Below are 15,510 nucleotides of genomic sequence, written 5' to 3'. Positions count from 1 at the left end.
TTCTTTGGTGTCACAAAAATTGATATTTGTAATGGAAATGTATTGTGTTTATTTTATTTGTGATACAAACTTAATTTCTGAAATACTGTTTAAATTTGCTTTAGCTTCAAAAGTATAGTCAGGGACAAGTGTTAATCAAACATGACTCTCAGATCAAATCTATTTATCAATTTCATATATTTTTTTATACTTAAACTGTATACACTATCTAGTAACAATACATATATAGGATGTATAGTGAACCTAATATTAAAGATCTGTGCATTCTTAACCACAAACCAGCAGCCTGGCTGTTTTATCTCCAGATAAGCAGGGATATGAAACAAGTGGCAGTACCTTGGTACAGAAGTGATCCAATAGCCAATGCCTCAGCTGTTGCCCAGTCAATTTCAGTTCCAGTAGACATTTTTTTCAGACGCCCACTTATGTGAGTTTTCAGCAAATGAGGATGAATATTCTGAAAAGATAATTTGCCGAGAGAGTATGAATACCATACCATGTTTTGCTGTGAGACCTATAAATTTGGTTGTTTATTACAAGATTTTATGAAGTTGTTGATTATTAATTAAATCTTATCCAGTCTTTCTTTACTTGCCTTATCTGAATGAAAGTGGAGGACTCTCTTTCAGAAACTGAACCCTCTCCATGCCAAGCAATTATATAAAAATATTGTCACGGTGGTCTAGCGGTCAGAACACTAGCCTTGTAATCCTGGGGTCCCGGGTTCAATTCCCGGTGGTGCTCAGATTTATAACTTGTGTTGAGCAAGGCCGTGGTCTAGGCATCACGGAGTTTTCCTCCGGGGGCTTCCCCGGTTTCTCCGTGGCATCCCAACAATTACTCCACTCACACACACAGAAGAAGGCAATGGCAAACCAATTCTGATCATCTGCCAAGAATGTATATATGTATGAGCAGGTCCCTGACAACCTGAAGAGGATGGAAGGATCCTGTTCATAATATATGGACCTGTCGTCAGACAGAACACTAATAATAAATAATTGTACTCTAATACTGGTAAATAAGCAACAGTACTTCTAAAAATTTTCCTTAGCAATAATAATTACCAAATAACATGTAATCTATAAAACATATTCCTATATTTTCTCTTCCATTTCTTAGAGCAAATTTAATATTTAATTATTATTATAAGATTGTAAGTTAATATATATTTAATTGCTCCTTGTCAATCTGTTTGATACTGAGGGAAGTAGTCAATTAATAGGTAAATTCTCTTTTACTTATTTAATATGCTGTAAATATTTGATTGACTGCTATAGATAAAACAGTAGCTTCAGCTACAGTTACAGATTATTACTATCACAATATTGCAAATAGGTAATAGAGAGTTTTCATCTGATAATTATGGTAGTAACATTTATGGTCATTTACATATAGGGCTGTGTCCCTTTGACACTGGGTTCTTCTGGCCCATAGCTTTTCAGCACCTTCTTCCATTACAGCTACACTCATACTATGTAATTCATATTTGCACACCTATAATTCTCTTCTCTCTTACTGTCTACTTGTAATTAAATCTTGCTGACTTTATTCTCCCATTTAAATCTAACTACCAATATTTTTTAAATCAGCCACCTTAATACAACTTTATTATTCTCTTAATATCTAACTTCTCATTTATATTAAGCCATTTGTTACATAAATACTTCACCTTCTACTTCTTAGTGTCCTTACATTACAGTAATATATAACATCTTCCTGCTCCATACATATCAGACATCTTTCTTTCTCACTTGCTCTCCTTACCTTACTTTTACAACAACAAATGTATTATTTGAATTTGTAAATATTCCTTAATTCAGACATTATAGTGCTATAAATTTTGTATTATAATAGTTTAAACAGTAACCTGGGCTTGGATTATAGAAGGGCAGTAACACAGAAATTACTTATGGGATGTTCTACAAAGTAGTATGGTGAACACAAAATATCAATCTTTAGACTTTAACAGAGAAGTGAATTTCAATATCCATGCTCCTGAAAGGTAGTTTTTGTTACGGTTGCTCAAACTCAAAATTTTGAAATGTTTTATATGATGTTTGAAAAGTAAATGGTAACTTCTAAGAAACAGCTTTTATGATGAGTCAATGGTCTGAAACGCACCAAAATAATTATATGACAACTGATATAGTTCTTATTTTGGCATATGCAAAGTAACTAAGTTCATGCCCTATATTCTACACCATGTATTTTGTTGTATTTGACATCAAATATGAATATTTTAGTAATAAACTTACAAAATCTTGTGGATAAGCAACGGATTTCTCTCCAGTGTATCTGAGTAGATCCACATCAACCCCAGAGTCCCAGACTGTGATGGCAGCATCAGCCTGCTGGATTCCTGCCCAGTGTTTCCTCAGAAACGTTTCCTGAAATAATAGGCTACAAGTCAGTCAAACAGTTTCTCTGACTGCATTTACTTGGATACAGAATGTAAGAAATATGTGTAGGGTGAATTCTATGTTCAGAAACATAAAATAGCTCAATATAAACATGGGTCTTATTTTGTTTCCATACAGACCTAGAGGTCATTGTACTTACCACAAGTAGACAAAGGCCTGCTCTAAATTAAAATGCAATAGCATTAGTTATAACAGGACATTATTTGTATCCCTTACATGAAATAGGGATAATTATTTCCATGTGCTATGTTAGACACATGTTTATGTGGAATTTTGTTGTTCTTGTTGTTTTTGACCGTAGTATCACCCCGTAAGTTATAACACGTATTTCCAATACATTCTGTATGTAGATGTTTAAAAATATATCAGGAGATTCAGTCACTGAATGGGGAAATAAATATTTAGGAACTGAGTTTAGTCAGAGAGTGCAGACTTTAGAAATCACAAGACTGAATGAAATATAAATGTATTAATAGTTATTCTCTGACCATGAAATTAACTGTTGCCCTGCAACATGGGCTTATTGAATGTATGTTCAGCTGATATTCTGTTGTATATTATGCTTATCCAAGTGAAAGAAAAGTCATTGTTAGAAGAATCGTTTTGACATTGTGATGAAGAATTCTATATAAGGAATGAATGTTTAAAATTTAATAAATCTTTATCACAATTTTGGATTTTGAATCAGTCACGTGGACATGCTGTCAGTACACAGTGACCCACAGTCCTTACCTGTGTGGTTAAGTGCTGATTAACAATTACTTTAATGGAAGAACAGTACAATAATAAATGTTAAAGAAATTTCATGACCATCTGCTTAAAAGCAGTGTGTAGTAACAAAGACAAAACAATAATGCTGTTTGGGCTGTACTTCAATATGCCATAAATTGCCCATGTTTGAAGCTTTTTATCTCACTTACCGGATGTGAAATACAGATTCACAAACAAATTAGCTGTAAGCATTTACCTTAGCTTATTCCTCTGATTAATTAATTCCATTAAATCAATTATTTGTTTCTTACCTGAGGAATATATGTGTCTATGGATTTTAAGATATCGTTAAGCCATCCTGAATGTTCAGCCACAATACTCTCCATCTCTTCTTTAGTTATCACACCCTCACTGACTAAGACATCAGCATACATATCTGGAACAGTTCTATGATGCAGGGAAATCAGATCATCTGTATGAAACCAAATCACAGAAACTCCTAAGCTGCCTGTAGGTGTCCAGTAATTGAGACTAGCTCCTTCTAAGGGACTCCACAGTGTAGTATTTTACCTGATGACGGAGATAGATGCAGTCTACGAAACGTTGTGTTATGAGAAAAACAGAGGGTGCATAATGTCTGAAATTGTATCCAAAACTATATCCATAAAGGAGTAAGACAAGAATCCTGACTATCACCAGACTTGTTTAACGCATACATTAATAAAACCTTAGAAGAATGGAAGCTATCCTCTCAAAACAGCATCCAATTGACTGCTGGGAAAACAATTCAAATGATATTGTACGTTGATGGTTACGTTATGAAATCAAGATCCGAAGATGAACTGAAAGAAGCAGCCAGTGAATTAAATAAAACTGTTAAGAAATATGATATGAAAATATTTGATTCCAAAATAAAAATTGCACTGTGGGGTAAAAACATATAAAGGGTTCATGTAGAAATTGTAGGCAAAATTATAGAACGAGTTCCTACTTTTAACTAGCAGAAAATGTAATATCAAATGAGGAAGAAGACGTAAATATCAAGTTACAAAGATACAACAAAATGAATGGAACAGTTAAACAAAATATATGGCAACAGACACAAAGTTATGATTACATAATTTCACTTCTACAGCGGCTTTGTAACACGCAGCAAAACCCAGACCATAAATGAGAGAGATGCCCAAAAACTAGAAACAGCACAAATGAGATTCTTAAGACCATTATTAGGCAACAATACTGGACCATGAAGGAAATTATGACATCTGTAACAGTTTAAAGGGAACAGCATATTAGAAGACATAAAATTGTATCAGAAGAACTGATTAGATCACCTGAAATGAATGGATAGGAGTTGCCCAATCCAAATTAGCCCTCCACCATCACCCTTGGAGATGGCAAGATAGGGTAAGACCTAGATGCAGATGGAGAGACCAAGAACACTTTGAGCTTTAAAGGAACAGTTCTTGAGACCTGATCCTTGATTATGTTCATGATGATGATGATGAAGTAACATCTTACAATCCATTCTTTCTTAAATATTTTTTGACATATTTCCAGAGTTACCTTCGAGCTTTGATGATTTTGTAAATGACTGGATTTGTAAAAGTAGGATCATCAAGTTCATTATGGCCCCACTGACGATAACAGTTGAGATCAACAAATACATCTTTGCGGAATTTTCGTTGGTATTTGCAGGCAATATGAGTTGCTTTCACCACCATCTGGAAAAGACATATATTTTTTAAAGAATGACAGTGCACAGTGTGCAATAAATATATTTCAGGAAGTAGAAAGAACACACTTTGACATATCCTTCAGACTGACTTATTATATTATTTAAAAATCAATTTATATCAAGAGTAAAAGGTAATTTGTTTCCATGCTATTCTCTTTTCCATTGTGAGACTAAAATTTAAATCACATTAAATATTCTGTCCACACTATAGACAAAATTTTCATTCCATTCCTCTGCAGAGTACAGGTCTAAATTGATGTAATTATCTTTATAATGGTAGTGTTTGTTTTCTTCCACATCACAAACACCATAGTTGCCGGGACATTGTGTCTGTATTAAACAGTTTATTTGTTAGCACTGATGCCATAAGCAGTTATTGAGCCCCATCCGACCCTACGTAACGCTGCTGGAAACGGTTACAAAATCTTTCTGTTCCATGATGTTGACCAATGTTGATTGTTTTTGGAAATGTTATTTAGGTGTGAATGGGACTTTACACTTCTTCAGACTTTAAAGTCTACTGTAGCTGTGATTTAAATAATGATGCTGTCAGTACCTCAGATTATATATCATTGCATGATAGAATAATTGTTAGGTAATGAATTGGAAAGGATATATGAGGACGCAGTCATGTTTTGACTTAAATCCATGAAAACCGTGATCTCTGGGCCAGGATTAGAACCTGTGACCTCCCAAATAGTGCCTAGCCGCCGCCGGTGCAGATCTTGGTGGTAGTAGCAAATCCTCCAAGCGAGGGGATGAGTCTCAACAGATCGCAGCGTGGCAACTGCTTAGTGTGATATCTGGTGGTGCTAGAAAGTAACACATTATACGATAACATGCATATATAACTTAATATGTTGAGTTTATTAAAAGTTGTACCTACCTCTGGGAAATCTCCATTGACATGTAGAACTGGAGCTGAAATGATCTTAGCAAGGTCAGTGCAATATCTGGATGACCGTCCCCTGTTAGCTGGTGTGGTGAAGCCCAATTGATTGTTAACAACCAGGTGGACTGAACCTCCAACCTCAAAGTGAGGAACCATACTCAATTCCAGCATTTCCTGATTCACTCCCTGGCCTGCAAAAGCTGCATCACCATGCACCTGATGATGCAAAAATCATAGTCTATCTTGAGTATTAGGTAGTTATACAAGACACCCACCATTCTTATATACCACAAGACTCATCATTGTCATTAGTAAAGCCATGTCCTGAACTGATTCATATCATTACATTCTGTTGGTTTCCCCAGTAAGGATTTTCCAACCAAATTGTTTTATGCATTTCTTATTTATTTTATCTAAAATACACTGCATGCCTCATCAATCTAAGTTTTCTTATTTTGATCACCATAACAATATTAAGTGAAGAGTATAAATTATGAAGAACCTCGGAGTATAATTATCTGCATTCACCTTTAGGTGATGAAAATTATTCACTTACTTATTCCATGGTATGAAAATGCATGCCTCTTTCATTTCATACAAGTTTAGACAAATTGCTTATGCTTGCTGCATAAAAATTAGCATCGACTAAGGTAAAAGGAAGTATGCAGTTCAATATGATACTTCTTGTTGGTTACATAGTTTAAAGTTCTACACTTTTATGTCTTGCTTAATGCAGACAGTAGTGATATTACAAACTATGATTTGAAAGTTGCCATAGCTTCAAAGAATCTGCTCAGGTAGCAGTTAAGACACTGCCTAAAGAAATTGAGGAAGACAGAAATATGTCAGTTTTAACCATTGATCTTCCATATATATACTAGACACAGTAATCAGAACACGTGCTGGGCATGAAACATTCTGTCCTTAACCTGAATTGTAAAGTTTGTTATATTGTTTCTTCATAGTTTTTTGTGATTTTGATCAAAAGAAATACTTGTATCTCTTTTTCAAGAGGAAACATTTTTATGATAATTATGCAGACAAAACCTGGAGCAGGGGCACACACAAGATAGTAAATTTAACTTGGGCTGAAAGAGTTGAGAAAATTTGATGTATTGAGGCTTATTAAACATATGTGTACACTCACCTGCAAGTTGAGTACTTTGTTACTCCATGCAGCAGAATGTGTTTGAGAATACCCTCCTTCCTTTAGTGACTGGTGTCGAGCCCTTGTTTTTCCCATGGACACTGGATTTGCTGCCTGCAAATGATAACATCAGATTTCTTAGTCAATAATTACACTCTCTGCTATTACAGCTTAAATGACCAATATTGATAACATGAAATCTCACTAATAGATTCCATCATAAGCAAGCTGTGGATGCAGGAGCTATGTGTATGTTGAATAATTATTCTGAGGTAGCCTAGAAGTTCTCCCACTTGGGAATATGGTGTTCAGATAACACTAAACTAGGATACTCTTGAGAAGTTTATAATCACTCACCTAGTCAATGTATTCCTCACGTTTTATGGTAGTTGAAGGTTCATCTCTGTTCACAGGAGCCTGTTACTGGACCCAATCTAGTTAATAACCCTTCACTATAGTAAATAGTATGTTATGATAACAGAAGTTATAAGACTTCTGCTGTTTTAAATCAATACAGCTGTGTTCCCACTTGTAAAGCAGATTTATTTTTTATGTATCTGCAGCTATGAATTTAAATACAGCCATTCATGGCTCAGGTGAGCCAGGATAGCTCAGTCAGTACAGTGACTAGCTATGGGCTGGACGACCGGGGTTCGATCCCCGACGGGGGCAGAGGATTTTTCCTCTAGCCTCTGTGTCCAGACTGGCTCTGGGGCCCACCCAGCGTCCTTTCTCAGGAGTAAAGCGCACCTGAGGCATGGTGCTGACCACTCACCCCTGTCTAGTGCTGAGGTCAAGAATGAATAGGAGCTAGATCTCCTCTCCCACCAAGGAAGCTACATGGCGTGTAAGCGGGATGGCTTTACTTTACATTCATGGCTCACTCCAAGGATTGGATCTTATGTTAAATCTGAATGGAAATGGTAAAAGTAAGTTGCTGCACTTGGATATATTTCGATTCTTTTTTGTGTGGAAGAAAACAAGACCTACCTATACACTGCAGACTGTTGCAATTAAACTTTACATAATTTTCACAGCTTACTATGATGACGTACCTCTAGGTGAGAAGGTCCTGGTAGCATTGTTACATGAAGTGTTTTCCCATTAATGGTGAGATCAATTGAAGATGCTGAAAAATTGACATGAGAATTAAAGATTACTTAAAACAGTAGCTCCAAGATAATTATCAGTAACCTCATTACTATTTAAAAGGTATACTTACTGAAATGACTTGAAACATCCCCAGTAGCTTTAATATGTTCTGGAAATTCTGATATTCCTTTAAACTTTCTAAAGAGTTTTGCTGGAGGAAACTGAAGCATTCCAGTAAGCACGTTGAGGCGCCCGCGATGTGGCATACACATTATCACCTGTTCCACACCAGCTTTTGAAATTTGAAAGAGGTATAAATTAAAGAGAACAAGTTATGCTAGAAGACCAGTAAAATTAATTGATTCTCATGTAATCTATAAATTTTGTTTGTACTACTAACATGAACAAGATTTTTAACTTGTGGAAAAATTTTCCTGTTCTCATATCTGGTGTTGATTCATACATTTTTTAGCAGTGTTGTATTAACTACAAGGTTAGTTGACATGTGAGAGTGGAAATGAGATTACTGGAGAGAGCACAGTCACAGTGTTTTTGAATGTGCTACATAATTATTTATCCCAGAATGTTATGGAAAATCATGAAAGATCTGCGAAAGCCTGAATTGGCTATATCCCAGAGATAAGTCAGATACGATGCACTAAATCATATGCTCACCAATCAATCAGTTATTCAATTCAAATATCAGCATATTTTCATCATTATTCAAAGTCACTACATATCACCCTTCTGGGATCACTAAATTCTTATGTTTTTAAAACTGCTGGACCAGTGATTGAGGTTAGCTCTTTCTATCAGACCCAACTGAGTAGGTGGCTCTTCTCCCTTTTTAACCTGAGGACGGAAGCATTCCCAGCTTCCAAAACATAGTGTTCTTTTTTAAAAATGCAGTCAGTGGACATAGTTCAAGAATTTAGTGATCCCAATTGTAACACCATTCTCAGTATTTTTTAAAGTTGATATTACTCTTTGCTTGCATGATTGTGAAACGTGCTCTCACTTACTCTGCCTGATGATAATGAGTTGAAAACAAAATGCTGAGGAAGATATATGGAACCAGATGAGATGTTTTAAGTGTGGAATGATGGATATTAATAGTACGGAAGTTTGTCTTGTGTGCACCAGCTTTGATTGCCAAAGAGTAGTTGGATCAAGGAAATTATGATGGACTGAAGGACTGAACATGTAATTCAGATTGAAAACATGATATGACTATGAAGTTTTGGATCAGGAAACTTTTTGGAAATTGGTCTCTTGAAAGACCAACAAAGACGTATGAAGACAGTATTAAAATTAATGTTGGTGAATTAGATTTTAATATTTAATGATGTCTTGATAGATAAAGTTGGAAGGCTTATATTAATGGTAATGATCCTTAGGGTTATTGTACCTAATATGTTTGGAAGTATTCAATCATTCTGGGCAGCATGTATGACGGCCATAATTCTTTATTTTCTATTTTTAACAGCTTAAATGTCTTATTAGCACATACCATTTGCTGATGTATTGAAAAATTCCATGAAGAAGCCCATCATGCTCTCTGCACCTTCTCCTCCATACCTCTTCACTGTTACAAACTTAGTAGCTAGGAATTTGTCAAATGCCTGTGATTTAAGCATTTCTTTAGCCAGATTTTTTCTTTTGCTGTGATCAAGCTCTTTGTGTACTAATTGTTCCATTTGCTCTGCAAACCATTCTGCTTCCTCTGAATTCTGAAAATTTTCAGATTCTGTTCATGTACATTTGTTCTTTAGTGTGTACTGCAACAATAATGATACTTTACACAGATCTGATCATAACATTAAACTGAGGCAGATGTCATGAAGGAGAAATTGTATCAAGACCTTCAGAATGGAGGTTGACTGCTATAGACCCCAAACTGCCAATGTTTCTGGGAACATTTGTAAGAATGTAAATTTGATGCTGTACAGACAGATTTGCACAGAAAGAAAAACAAAACAAATAATGGGAGAAATTTTTCCTCCAAGCAGCTCTAGTAACTGCATCAAAAATATATTGTCTGCACAGTAATAGTCACTTGGTATATAGATGTGCTTGTAATTTCTTCACAGATTTAAATGTTGAGACCATGAAAAGGGATTCGTGTGAAGTCCCAACTGTACATGCATAGGAGGAAGAATTGAGGAGCAACTGAAGAGGTGGCATGAAACTATAACAACTTATGTGACCTGATACAGGGGAGAAGTATGATGATGAACTGTACAAAGTAGGGAATGGGAGAAATACAGTAGAGATACATAAATAGTAGTCACACCCTTTAATTATGACAGTATCTTTATTGTCTGAAGTGGTGGTGGGAAATGTTTATTTCTCCTCATTGGAAGTGCACAATTTTCAAGGCCAGTGTCTGTCTTGATTAACGTGTTTTAATTTTGTGAATGTCAATGCAGTTGATTCATAGTATAAAACAAATACCTCAAGGTAACTGAATTCTGCACTCATAGTGTTACTATAAGTCTTCTGTAGGAAACTGATCGCATTGGCCACTGTACCCTCAGCGACTGGTGCAGACAGAATCCCACTGAATGCAAATGTGTCATTTTCATTCAGTCCATAATAACCAGGTTCAATCTCGGGCACAACACTGCAACATGTCATTCTGCTAATGTAAATATCACATCTTATAAAACATGCCTGCTAGAGAAATTCTCTACTTACTAAGTACTATATAATCTTTACACAGTATTAACTGGGTGAACTAGTACAGAGCATATGTTAGTATATGAAGTGTACACAACTTGTTATTCATGAATCTAGAATGACATAAGAACAGTTTTCCCAACTATTTTCACACACTTTCAGTTGATTGTTTTAATTAAGAAACTGACTAAATTGCTAGTGGGAATTTATAAGATGAACTTAGCTCAGTATTAAAATATCAGTTATTTCAAAGAAAACACAATACATCTCCATTATAAGCAATAATTGGTTATGTTCTTTAGCTACATTTGTGAACTCATTCTTACTTTGAAGAGAAATTTACACTTTCTAGAGTCAGCATTATCATTGCTGCCATAAGTTCTATGGAGGTAAAGTATGGCAGGCAAACACGCTTTGAAAATTGTTTGTATTTTCTGGTTGTAATGGGGCTAATAAGGAAGTTTGATTAAAGAAAAAGCAATGGAAATCAGCATGAGAACAAGAGATATTCTTTAAGTATTGTAAATATTAATTAAAGTGACAGTAATGTGAATAAAAGCAATTGACATGTGTGGGAACAGTGTAAATATTGGCTTTTGAAGTTCTCGGGCCATGTGGACTGCAGGAATCGACCTAAACATCCACATGGCATTCCAACCCAGAAGACTAATGTCTTCATTGTAAATATTGTAGTCACCCCTTCAACTTTAGTCATTTCACATTCCACAAAGTTCTTCATGCATAAAAGTGTTTTCTGCAAAGAATTTCTGTGAAGAATTATGCAATAAAAAGTAGATAGCTGGAAACAGAAAACAGGTTTTCAATTAGTGGATACTGACTGATCATTTGTCAAAGGTCATTAGGACATTCATACTGTGTATTTATAAAAATGCAGATTGTGTCTCTTTTGAAAGATGTTGATGAACATATGCCTAGTTATGCTTTGTTTACTCAAAGAATTTGTTATGGGCTGGTCATGTGAGACAGCGTGTCAGTTGATTCAACTCTAGAAAACCACTGGACATATTGGGATGAAATTTGCTGTGGAGGTTGTGCTATTCTGCATGACCTCAAAATCATACTTTAGAATAACCTACGAGCTGTGATAACAAAATGACGGATGAAGGAAATGGTGAGGTTATACAGTGAAGTGCTGCGATCTGGTGGCTATTGTCAGAATTTGTTTACAGTTGTTACTCTGGAAGTTTTTGTGTATGTTAAGATTGTTTTGTTTGGGACAGGTTAGGTTAGTTTGTTATGTTAGTTTAGTATAGGTTAGGTTTAAATATGAATTTTAAGCGTTGGAATTTCAAATGTGTGAATTATGAAACTTTTAATTCTGGATTTTGAAAATTCCAAAAATTGTAAAATTGTGGGTGTTTACAGATTTTGTAAATTTTTGAAGATTTAGACATTTTTAATTTTTCAGACTTTGTAAATTTATTTTGTAGTACAAGGTGGATGTAATAACTTAAATGCATTTTGCAAAGAATGCATGATAATATATGCGTCTTGTTGTTTGTCACATCTTCAATAAGGAACATCCCTTTGACACAGCCAAACTCTTTTATAGTGATCATTAAGTAAATCTCAGGTTTATGTGTGGAATGTGCTGTACAGGAAAGGGGGATGATGCCAGCAAAACATTATGTTCAGTACTCAGTGTATGTAGTGCATGCAGTCAGCTGCTGAAGAAAATTATTGTTCAAATCATATCACAATTGCAATTTGATGGAGGGGGCAGAAAAGAAGTCAAACTTCCTCTCCCCCCACCCCCACGGTGTAGTGTCTGCCATAAATGTAGATATTGGGAAAGTTGCAGACGTTGTGTTTGTCATAATTCTGTCTTGCATTAAAATAATACAGTGAAACCATGAATGGAACTGCATATGTCAGACTGTGCAGGAAATGGTGTAATGGAAGCTGAAGGGGCATTGTGCATATGTGAAAGATCAGAGGATACAAAGGGGGTTACATATGTAAAGTATCTTGGTAACGGCAACAGTAAAGAGTGACAAAAAATATTAGCTCAACAAAAATGCAGCAGCACTAAAACTGATGAATTAGAATGCATTGGTCACATGCATAAAAGAATGGGCTCTCAGTTGAGACCTTTTGGTGGAAAACGTAAAGGCCTTAATGTACCGAAATAGACAAACAGCATGACTGCTGTGGGAAAGCTGTTAGGAGTAATGCGTGTGATCCTAAAGAAATGAAAAGTGCAGTAACTTCACAAACTATGCAGATGGAAACCCACAGCATGGACTCTCCCCAGAATTCGTAGTGTAGCTGCAGCACTGCAGATAGAGAATAATGTTACTGGTAAAACCAGTTTACAGAGATCTTTTCCAAAGAGGGCCTTCATATATTTGAACCTTAGTGTCTGATTTTTCAGTTTCAGTTTCTTAAAAATTTACCTTAGAAATGACTCAAGTTTTAAAGTTATCTTCAGTATCAATTTCCACTCTAATATATTTCTTTATGTTAAATATAAATATTTTGAAATGTGTTGAAAATTGATTGTAGAAAGAACATTTGTTTATAGAAATTTGATTCAGATTTTCAGCTTTCATAGAGAATTGTAAAACAATAATTGCCTATGTCAAAATGACAAAAATATATAGTGTGCATATGTACGTGTACACACACCTAAAGGAATGCAACACATGTGCACAAAGATTTAGTCTTCTGTCTTATTCAATCCAGTGTAGGGAACACTTGAATTTTAACAGTTTAACACTGTCAAGATAGGCTGTACCAATAACTTACTCATGGAAATAATTGATGTTTATTGTGACAGTCATTCATATGCCATAAATACATTCTGGGGAAAATGCAGAGTTAATGAACGTTAAAGTAAGTGGTGCATATAGCTACTACTGTACTAGTCTAAAGGTTTATCTCATGGCACCCTCAGGTACAGCACAGATTTGATTGTGATTTTGAGATTGTGTAAGGGCTATTTTTTCCTATGAATAAACTGAATTTCTTCCATCATAATACAATATTTGTACATGCACACAAACCTTTCTTCTGTAATAGCAATAGGATTGATGTTTGCCTTTTTATGTCCATGCTGGCGGTAAGCTGTCACAAATCGATATAAATTACTTTGCTTTATCCTGGATTCTAATGCTTCAGAGGAAACTGTAAAAGAGGGCATTTGGTGATCTGTTACATCAACTACTATTTGAGACTGAAAGAGAAAATATACTCTGTAATAAATAAAAAGCACTCTTATCTATGTGCAATAAATGTCAGAATTGTGTGTAAGCTACAGCTTAGGAGGCACTCACCTTGTGAGAGGCCTCAAAAATTAATGAAATACATAATTTTATTTTAGTTGTGTTATGTCAGTTTTCAATAAGCAAGTTTAGAAGTAATTTTTCATTTGATATTATCAATACATACATATTTTTATTCATACTGTCCTTGCAATTATTTCTTTCGTGTTATGTGCACTCACAGCTAAAAGTTGCAGACATGTGGCACCTATTAGCATTTTCCTGGCTTTTTTGTCTGATTGTAGCAACCCAAGAACTGCCATATTTCCACAAAATCTGATTGAGGAGTCTTACTGAGTTAAGATAAGAAAGAACATTTACTATCACAAACGCTGGCTTACGCAGGGGCATAAACCTACTATAATCTTACAAATGGCATTTGTTTATGCTTGAAGTATTTGATATTAATCTTTTTTCTGCATTGTGTTCTGTTAAATTTAATTACCTTGGGAACAAAACACACATAATAAATTGAACATTCTTCCCTCTGAAGAATTGGACTGGATGTGGCCTATGGGCCTTTAGATGTTATACTTACTGTAGCCACTAAATGAGTTTTGTTTGCTAACGATTAAAGATTTGCTGTAATTTTAGAGTTTGTACATAAGCTCATTCATATGAAGCAGTAAACTTGCACATGTTTATTCTTCATCCTAAGACTTAAATGGCCAACCCCTTTTAACTTCGGGCTTTGAAAAGATTTTTAACACATCAGCAAATTGCTGTAGTTGTGTAATTCCCTCCATTACTATTTACTTTATTTAATTTATTTCTGTATAATTTACGTGACATTCTACTTCAATTTATTTCCTTCTCGGAAAGGAAAAGAAGCCGTTGTTATGCAAAGCAACTGTTTTCAAACTGCCAATATTCCAGCAGTAGGTAACTCACGCACTGGAAACAAAATAATTTTTTTAACTTGATGACAGTTTTAAATTGTAGTGAATAATCAAGAAGAAAACATCTTGGGTTCTTGAAAAAAGTTTGGTTTGTACCTACCTGCACATGTGTTTCTGCTGCGTGGACAAAATCCATATACACCAGACTTACTATGGTAATTCCTTACATAATGTGCACTGAGTCTGGATGTGCATAACCTGTACTTTGTATGGAAACATGTTGGCATTGAATAACTTTTATTATGAGACCAAACACAAGACAGAACAGATTTAAGTAGCAATACTTTGCAAGGCTTAAAGCTGACATCCATTCTTACATATCTGGTGTAGTGGGTTATTCTTAAAAATAAAATCTCATGTATTATTTCACTAGTTTTTACCATCCGTCTCTGTCTGTCTCTCTCTCTCTCTCTGTCTCTGTCTCTCTCTCTCTCACACACACACACACATGATATAAAGGGCCAGGAACATCTCAGCTGATGCAACAAATGTGTTGCACACATCTTATGTACATACTACCTATTTCCAAAACATATAACCAAATGTGGAGTCTATAATTTGTTGTATGTTGTTATGATTATTATCTGAGCACTCAATGTCATTGGTTTGCTTTCATTCAGTGTTTTGAAGAAAAGCTGTAGTCGA

The 15,510-nt window shown here is 35.1% G+C and overlaps 1 protein-coding gene across 1 annotated transcript in view; it reads right to left on the bottom strand.

Moving 5' to 3' along the window:
• Window positions 1-15,510, bottom strand: part of LOC110838858 (putative 2-oxoadipate dehydrogenase complex component E1 homolog) — a 31,504-nt gene extending 15,994 nt beyond the window's left edge. The window contains exons 1-12 of the mRNA XM_022082484.2: window positions 14,966-15,510; window positions 13,709-13,829; window positions 10,458-10,626; window positions 9,514-9,733; window positions 8,134-8,295; window positions 7,967-8,040; window positions 6,912-7,025; window positions 5,759-5,980; window positions 4,701-4,858; window positions 3,446-3,581; window positions 2,259-2,390; window positions 337-457 (exon numbers count right to left, since the gene is read on the bottom strand). Coding sequence (XP_021938176.2) covers window positions 337-457; window positions 2,259-2,390; window positions 3,446-3,581; window positions 4,701-4,858; window positions 5,759-5,980; window positions 6,912-7,025; window positions 7,967-8,040; window positions 8,134-8,295; window positions 9,514-9,733; window positions 10,458-10,626; window positions 13,709-13,829; window positions 14,966-15,368 — 2,032 coding nt within the window. The 5' untranslated portion in view covers window positions 15,369-15,510. The remainder of the gene's footprint in view (window positions 1-336; window positions 458-2,258; window positions 2,391-3,445; window positions 3,582-4,700; window positions 4,859-5,758; window positions 5,981-6,911; window positions 7,026-7,966; window positions 8,041-8,133; window positions 8,296-9,513; window positions 9,734-10,457; window positions 10,627-13,708; window positions 13,830-14,965) is intronic.

Source organism: Zootermopsis nevadensis, unplaced genomic scaffold (genome assembly GCF_977971745.1).
Source record: "Zootermopsis nevadensis isolate Lab colony 2312 unplaced genomic scaffold, Znev_1.0 Znev_ptg000013l, whole genome shotgun sequence".
In the NCBI taxonomy this organism is placed as follows: Eukaryota; Metazoa; Arthropoda; class Insecta; order Blattodea; family Termopsidae; genus Zootermopsis; species Zootermopsis nevadensis.
Note: the sequence above shows the minus strand (reverse complement) of the source record. Positions and strands in the feature narration are given on the sequence as shown.